The 8,680-nt window shown below is 37.0% G+C and overlaps 1 protein-coding gene across 1 annotated transcript; it reads left to right on the top strand.

The window, feature by feature from the left end:
- Positions 1–1,529: 1,529 nt before the first annotated feature.
- LOC127953707 (G-protein coupled receptor 183-like) lies at positions 1,530–2,480 on the top strand. The gene has a single exon (XM_052552979.1). The coding sequence runs from the start codon at positions 1,530–1,532 to the stop codon at positions 2,478–2,480; it is 951 nt and encodes a 316-aa protein (XP_052408939.1).
- The last annotated feature ends 6,200 nt before the right edge of the window (positions 2,481–8,680 follow it).

Genomic DNA, 8,680 nt, shown 5'->3' with positions numbered 1-8,680 from the left:
GGAGGTTTGGCATTACGGCATCCTTGTTTCCAGACAGAGCGTTTAAGAACACGACACACACCTCTCACAGAATTCCTGTCCAATTCAACCAATCAGACTATGACTTCGACACTCCTGAAGTGTTTCCACGTTTGCGTCCCATATGCATCAGACGATTAGCCAACGATCCGTGGGGGTGACGTCTGAAGCTGAGACTAATAGGGAGATACAGTAGCTATTTGTAAATTAATGTTGCAAACAGCGCTGTTGTCAAAATCAGGAGTATAACACTAATAGAAAACCAGTGGTAGAAAATAACAAAAAAATGGAAAACTTAAAAAACTACAAAAAGTCAACTACATTTTAGAGTTCAGTTGCATAAAAAAAGCAAAAACTAAAATTCTTAATCTAAAGTGACAACGATTTATTTATTTATTTTCTGCAGGGTGGTAGTCATTCATGATAGTAGTTTCATTCCTGCAAGTGTTTCTAGTTTGCAAAACTGATGATCACATTACCATACTTATGACCTCTTCTATTAATGCACCAAATATCTATGTAGTCAATTGTATAAGTTTCTTTGCAGTTTAATGTGTTTTTTTATGCACAGTGTGTTAATGTCATTTATGCTACTGGAGCTAGCAAAAAAAAAAATGTTTAATGTTGGACATTGTGAGTAGTGTTTCTGCAAATGCAACTGCATCATAGTGAAGTCTGTCCATATATAATGTATATGCTGAGGAAACAGGGGCGGGTCTCATGTCTTGTACGGCCCCTGATGGAAGTCCCTGTCGACAGGTGTTTCTGCACATATGTGTTCCTGTGTGCTTGTGTTTGTGCGTTGACTGCACTACTTTGGGAATATGCAGGAAAACATCCTCGGGGGAGATCCTCCTGTCTGTTTGTGATAGCTGAGTATTGTTAGATCACCAAATGTGACGTGATCCACAATTATTTCTCTGGTTTGTCTCAAGGACACAATGAGAAAACAATTTGTGACATCAGTAAATATAAAATAAGCGTAAAATATGATGAGAATGGTTCAGCTGGAATATATAATTTCATTTTGCAGACTTTACATCTTTTATTACATGGTACAAGCTGTAAAACGGTCCTCAGTTCCTCATCTAAAATACTGTTAATTTCATTAATGAATACCATGAAAAAAAAAAATATTTGTTGACATCCTTTTTTCCAATGATTAAGATGAGATGAAGACAAGACGAAACTGACATGACCTTATCATCATGTATTGATTTCATGCTTTGGGTTGCCAAATGTTAGGAATTTAAATCCCCCTATCAGATGGGAATATTTTCGGCCCTTTGTTTTACTTTATTAGGTAAAACATTTAGGTTTGTGAGTATATTGTAAGCAGAAGCAGCACAAAATGGCTCAAGAAGCAGACAGAAAAACACACTGTGCACCTGATTTCAGTCAGTCTAATATTATATTTAAAAATGAATTTGTGAGCTTAGCATATTAGTAAGAGTACATGAACATAATTTTCCCCTGTTCTTCTAAAATCAAATTTCAGCTCTTTGAACATCATGGAGGGTCGACTACGCCACGACACAAGATTCAGCTACATCTTCAGAAGCAGCCTGCCCTCCTCTAACCTGACGACCGATTCAGTCAATGCCACACATGTCTTCAGTGTGTTCGATGGGTGTGAAGAAATGGTGGCCGGTGTTGTTTTTGACCTAGCCATACAATGCTTTAATGTGATCATTGGAATACCTGCCAACATCCTGGTGCTCGCAAACCTAATAAAGACCCGAAATGAACCATTAACTTCTGATATCTTCCTGGGCTGCCTGGCGTTCATGGACGCCTACTTTGGATTCATGACAATCGTAGCATTTCTCAATTTCTACCACTGGAAGAGCACTATGGGTTGGAGGTCTATGAAGTTCTCATATGGTGTGAAGGACACCAGTGGGCCGCTCTTCCTCTCCTGCGTCTGTCTGGATCGCTTTATAGCCGTTCTCTTTCCCATCGCATTCGGACAGTTGAAGGCCATCAAATACAGGATCGGCCTGACCATCGTGGTTCTTCTGCTCACTTTTGCTTATGCTTCGGCCAAATCCATTGGTGGCCTACCAAACTTTGAGAAGGTATTCACTGGAGAGGTCTTGTTTGCGTTCACCTGGATGGTGGTGTGTAACGTGGCCATCCTCTGGGCCCTGAAACGCTCACGAGGTTCTGGTAAAGATGAGATGAATCCTATGAAAAGAAAGGCCTTTAAGATGGTGCTGTCTATTTTGATCATAATCATAAGCAACTATCTCCCTCCAGTGGCTCTGTTCCCCTTTGAAGACCACTATCCCCATAAGGTCTTCACTTGCTATGTGCAGCCAGTATGTTTTGCCTTCGTAAATATCAGCAGCACGATCCAGCCTTTAACTTACTTATCCCGCTTAGAGAAAGTGCCATTCTTACCAGAATCTTGTGTGGAGCGGTTAAGCTGCAAGGAAAAAGAGAAGCCCTCAAACAAATGATAACCTTCCTCTAATACAAACATACTGACACTGATCATAAAATGTAAAGTAGTAGCTGCATTTCTTCCCTTTTCAAAATAATCATGTAAATAAGGAGACAACTGAATCTAGAATAAACTGAACTTGTTAGGTGTTTATAATTAACTTGATGTTTTCAGACTCCTTTTCTAGATATGTTATTAACTGTAATTTATACATCGTTTCAAATGTTCAAGCCTTAATGTATCTTGTTTAAATCAGACAAATAAAACATGCAAACATTAATTTAAAGAGTTGTGGCGCCATCCTGTGTTACAGACAAGAACATAAAAAAGAGAAGTTGTTTGTGATCCCAGACATAAATCTATATAAATCTTTTCTTTAAACGTTTATTTTACATCCATAATTAAAAAATGTATAAATGTATAATTTAACTGACACATGACATTTCAACTGGCCATCTTCTTTCTGTCTCAGTTGTGTGTCACTTTAAGAGTCATCAGGTCTAAACCACCAGTAATGAACAGATAAGGTTTCTTCCACATTACCTAGATGGAAAAGTCAGCGCAGCAGCAAATCAGCATGATATAAAGATAAACTAATTTAAAATTCATTATTTATGCTCAGTTTTGTGTCATGTTACTTCAATCTTTAGACGTCCCTGGTTCAGTCAAATCATTACCACCCCAATGATCCAGATGTTTGTGCTGGAGGATGAGCAATCTGGCCTTCAAGAGAAAATTGGTCTGCACTAGTTTTTCACAGGAAAGGTAAGCTGTCATTGAGCAGATTTGAGATCTATACGTTTGTGATTTCTTTCTACATTAGGAAAGTGATTGCCCTCTTTGTCTTTCCTCAGTGTATTCCACAGATTGCCGTTTTTGTCTTTCCTCGATTTCCAAGTCGGAGAGCCTGCATTCTCAGAACATCTCAGTGAAGACTAGTGGCAAACTCTCCATTAGAAACTCATGAAGAAGAACATGGTAAGTGGTCTTGAAGAGTTACTTCAGATCATTTGTCATCTTAAGGAGAAATGTCCACTGGACAGAGCTCATTTCAGAAATACTTTTGAAGTGCGCAGTTTCAGTGAAATTTGGACTGAAAAGAGAATGTTCTGGCAAAAGGTTAGATCACAAAGCAACCATTAAGTACATGAAACAACCACATCAGAGATAGTAGTAGAGGTAGTGTGGGTGCACACATAATTTAAACAAATAAGAAATTAAATTAGATTTAAAGGATTAAAGGGGTGATCTGATGCCCATTTTCCACAAGTTGATTCTTTAGGGTCTCAATGAATGTCTGTAACATAGTCTGGTTAATATTTCTCAATGGTAGTGTAAAAAAAAAATAAAAAAAAAATAATAATAATAATATTTACCCTGTCGAAAACAGCTCTTTTCAAAGTAAGCGTTTTGTAGCATTTTCCTTTAAATGTTAATGAGCTCTGCTGACCCCGCCCCTCTCTTGCAAGCCAATCTCAGAGAGATCGTTTTCTTTGATTGCATTCATTGTAAAACTTTCTAATTAGCAGATTATTTAAGAGGCGATTTGCAAATTTGCAAAGATTCATTAAAAAACTTTGCTTACTCACTTCTTCTGGTGAAGCTGTACCACAAATGATTTGCGCAAACATAGACACATTTAGGTAGATCAAGGGTGCATTACCTTCAGAAACAAAAGTAATCTACTGCATTTTCAGTGTCTCAGATGTCAGGAGTAAATGAGGACTGCTATGTTCATTATAACATCCAACAACAGAACACCACAATCGCTTAGGACACATTTTTGTCTACATCTGCTCTTGCTGTGAAACAATGGTGAACCGTTCACTCAGGGCAGGTCTAAGGTAAGACACCAGTCCAGTCTATTCTGAAACCAAGTGGCAATAACCTCCTGCTCTCGCTCGTGAAACCCACACGGAAGTGACTTTAACTGTAATTCATCGACTGGTCACTTGAGGCTGGCTGCAAAAGGCAGTCAATCCCACAGACTCCCCATGTTAAAATGTCCAACTTTACAGCAGAAAAAAAAACATTTGTTTATAGCCTGGTTCCAAAAATTATTTGGTCTATATAGCTAATTTTGCCCTTCATGACAACTGTGAGAGGGTGAATTTTTTTTATAACTCATCCGTTTAAATTATATTACGCCTTAAAGTTTTACATCCATGTTTTGGTATAGTCTATGGCTGGAACACTACTGTCAATCAAACTATCTTGGGAGGGGCCTGTCTGGGTGACATCACAAAGATAGGCATCTGAGATCGGCTCTATTTGAGAAAAGGGGTAAAGATTTTAGTAGATAAAAAAAAATGAATGAATGAATCGGTAAACAAATTGTATGTTTGAATGGGTCACTAGTAAAGAACGTGTTTCATTCCTGAATAAATCAGCTTTTTAGAATCAGAAAGAAATGGTTGAGAGAATGATTCAAGGAAACAAAGACACTTGCTGCCACCATGTAACAATGTAACCTGTCAGTATAATAATAATAAAAAAAAAATCACTATTTTTATTCACATCAACCTGAATTCTAAAAACGAACATGAGAAGTGGGTTTAACAGACCAACTCTTTCTATTGGCGAACCATTGGAATCTTGAAACAATAGGATGCAACAAAGCCTCAATATAATACTTAGCAAGTTTGAAACGGGCCCTGAACCACTTATTAGATCGATTTGAATATCTATTTATATTTGAAATATAAACAAAATTTCTAAGTTTCATGATCCTGTTAAAAGAGGAAATGCATGCAGCTACCTCCATTTCTATGTTTGTTTGTTTACAGATGAATAGGGGCATGAGAAGGCATAAATGTATGCTGCATTCTGTTAAATGTAAACTGCCTTTACATCACCATCAGGTCAACACTGAGGTGCAAAATATTGGTGCATGAGATTCTCATAACAGCTTCACATGTTAACAGACATGCACAGAAGCAATAAATACAGAAAAGCTAATTCAGTCGTTCACACACACACACACACACACACACACACACACACACACACACACACACATATACTGTACTATGTTTGATCTACGTATGTTGCGTTAATATTATTTCAATATCAAAGAATTTGTAGTTTTGTAGATGCCAGTGAACAATGTTTTATGGCATTGGAACATATTTCCCTCTTTCTGCTGCTTTTAATGTCCAAGCAGTAACAAGTGGATAGTTTAAGACAATGTTCTCATTGTGCTGTCAGCCAGTGTATGTTATAATTATGGTAATATGGAGGGGAGACTTGTAATTAAAAGTATGGTAATATAGAACATGGCAACAGTGGTAGGTTTCCTGATTGGCGTTTCTAAGGGTATTTAGTAAAGTTTTAGTATATGGCCCTAACACACAAATTTAAACAGAATCCACCCATTGAAAAGTTTTGCATAATTAGCATAACTTAAATGGTTTCGAGATTTTTAGGGAACAGCCCGTAGCACATTTTGCTTGATAATCAATTGTTTACTATCTGTAGTTTTTGTCAAAATAATGCACACTGATGTAATGTTTTGTAAGGTGCAAATTACAAAAAACAAAAATGCAAATGAAAAAAGGAAAGACCTCACACACTACCTAAATACTCCAAACAATTTTTTTATAACAAACCATGTGGTTAACATTTTAAATCTTCTGATGAAGACTTGCCTAAGTCTTAATATTAACCGCATGGTTGTTATAAAATCTTTAAGCATTTAGCAAGCTTGCAACTTTAATCCTTTTTTAAAACAAATATCCTGTACCTGCTGATTGGTCCAAGAAAAGATCATACTTTCCAATTTGTATGTAGCAAAGTATTAATTTGGCTTCTTACTTATCCACCTTCATTATGACTAGACTTTACCATTCCTCTGTGACCCTACAGCAGATAAAACAGTATGGAAGATGGATAGATGGGTGGATAGATGGAGGATGGATGGATGAATAAAGCTGTATAAGATGAGATCTACCTTAATTTAACAGTATGGAAGGTGGATGGATGAATGAGGTAACCCAAGTACAGTGTCCATGAGCAATTCTTCTGGTTTATGTTCATTTATGCTGTTTGGAATGGAACTGTTGGCAGTTGTGGCCTAATGGTAAGAGAGTATTAGTTGTAACCCAAAGGTTGCAGGCTCGATTCCCAATAACAGCATTACATGTAAGGTAGATTGGGGAATGAATGAACAGCACTCTCTTTCACCCTCAATACCCACAGAAGAAGTGCCCCTGAGCAAGGCACTAAACCCCCAATTACTTGCAGAGTGCCTTAACAAAAATGGCTACCCACTGCTCCAGGTGTGTATATGTTCACTGCTCACTGCTCCTAATGTGTGTGCACACTTGAATGGGTTAAATGCAGAGTATGGGTTACTATACTTGGTTTTCACATCACTTCACATCTTATAAAAGTAGTGTCTCATGGACATAAAATGGCATGATGGTATTCTGGTTACAGTATCCATGCTAAAGCTCAATCCTGCTCTTGAAGATCTACCTTATTTAAACACACTTGAACTAGGCAATTAAGGTTATGGAGTTGGAGTAAATATTATATGCAGTTGTGTTAGAGTAGCAATAGACTCCATAGGGAAGAAGATGTCTGGATTAAGATTGATCCCCAATGGGTATGAACAGTTGAGACTTGCCTGTTTGAAAATAACTTTTGTCACTTATTTCAAAATTAAAATAATAAGTGTTATTTCACAGCCTTGATAAATAATCATAAAATCAAGTTATCCAACTGGTCTGTATTCCATGAAACACTTCATCAAGAGATCATCAATCCTTAAAGTTGTAAATGCATATAGTAACTCACAACAGACATGTGAGTGCACATACTGGCAGCAGAGTCCTGCACCTGTGCTCTCGGTGTGCAGTGAATGAGGGCTAGAGACTGACATGAGGGCCTCTGGGCCGGTGGTACAAAACCAGGACCAGTCCCAAGACGCAAATCAGCCCCCAGACCGAGTTTTGGAGCATGTAAGTCGGAGTCAGGGGAGAGGTGTTGTGTGACGGGATGAATCTCAACCGATGCTGGTCTCATAGCTCACCTAAACCCATTTATTCTCTCTGACTGACTTTATCAAGTCTATTCATTGTCTGGTTTTAAAAAGACACACTTAATCATAGTAATCTTTGTAATAATGCTGCACTGTAGATTTGTAAGATGTATTCTTTAAATACTGTGTATATGTTAAATTAAATGTTTTGTCAATTTGGAATGAGCAATTTAATTACTTCAAGGAAAATGGATGGTTTATGATCCCAAAATGGACAGGTGGGACGATTGCAGGAAGTAAAAACTAAAAGAAATGTCTTTTATCCCCACAAAAGCCCATCATAAAGTTGGATTCATATATGATTCGAACAATGTACATTCATCTTAAGCAGTAATTTCTAAAAAAAACACACTCTGTGAGCTTTTACCAAGAAAACACCCACCAAAACAGCATTGATCCTGCGAGGACAGAAGAATCTTGAAAACACAGTCTAATTCACCATCAGGGACTGAGTCCAGAAAGCATCTCAAAAAAAGACCCTGCCTCCTCTCAACAATTGTAATTCCTCCTGGCCTCATGATGTTTATAAAGGCAACTCCACAATCTGACCCGCACCTTTACACCTAAAACATCTGTCTGGTAAGAAGCATGCTTTCTTGTCTTTTATCTCTTTCCAGTGTTATACATGGCTGTATATAATGTCATTATGTTACCACAGGCTTTTTACATTAAATAAATGGTTTTGGTAAAAATCATGATAATATTGCAGTTGTTTGGATTGAGCTTGGAGTATGTTTAACTATTCTGAATTAACTATCATTAATTTTTCATATTACAATATAAAATGACAGTTTTGGTATCGGGAGCTGGTACATTTGGTACATTTTTAAGCTTTCAAATTTTTGCATGATATGACCGTTTTTTTTTTTTTTTTTATCCCTTTCGTAACTAGTATTAACAAAGTATGCTGATATTTCAAAAATGTTACTATCTAGACAATGACCAAAAAACTAAAAAAAATATTTATTTTAATAATTTTAAATAAAACACCAGATACTTGCTCTTTTGAACAACATTACAAAATGTTAAGACATGTAAAATAAAATAAGAAGAGAACATCAACAATATGAGCTGATCGAAACAGTTAAGTGATTTTGAAATGTTGCACAATTGAGACATCACATTGAATGCAATGCTGGAGAATGATTCTAGTTTCCACAACTGATTAACATTCC

The sequence above is a fragment of the Carassius gibelio genome, chromosome A3, assembly GCF_023724105.1.
Source record: "Carassius gibelio isolate Cgi1373 ecotype wild population from Czech Republic chromosome A3, carGib1.2-hapl.c, whole genome shotgun sequence".
In the NCBI taxonomy this organism is placed as follows: Eukaryota; Metazoa; Chordata; class Actinopteri; order Cypriniformes; family Cyprinidae; genus Carassius; species Carassius gibelio.
The sequence above is the reverse complement of the archived record's forward strand: the minus strand, read 5'-3'. Positions and strand labels throughout refer to the sequence as shown.

Excerpts from the sequence above, each read along its gene's own strand:
- LOC127953707 (XM_052552979.1), top strand. The coding sequence starts at position 1,530 with ATGGAGGGTCGACTACGCCACGACACAAGATTCAGCTACATCTTCAGA.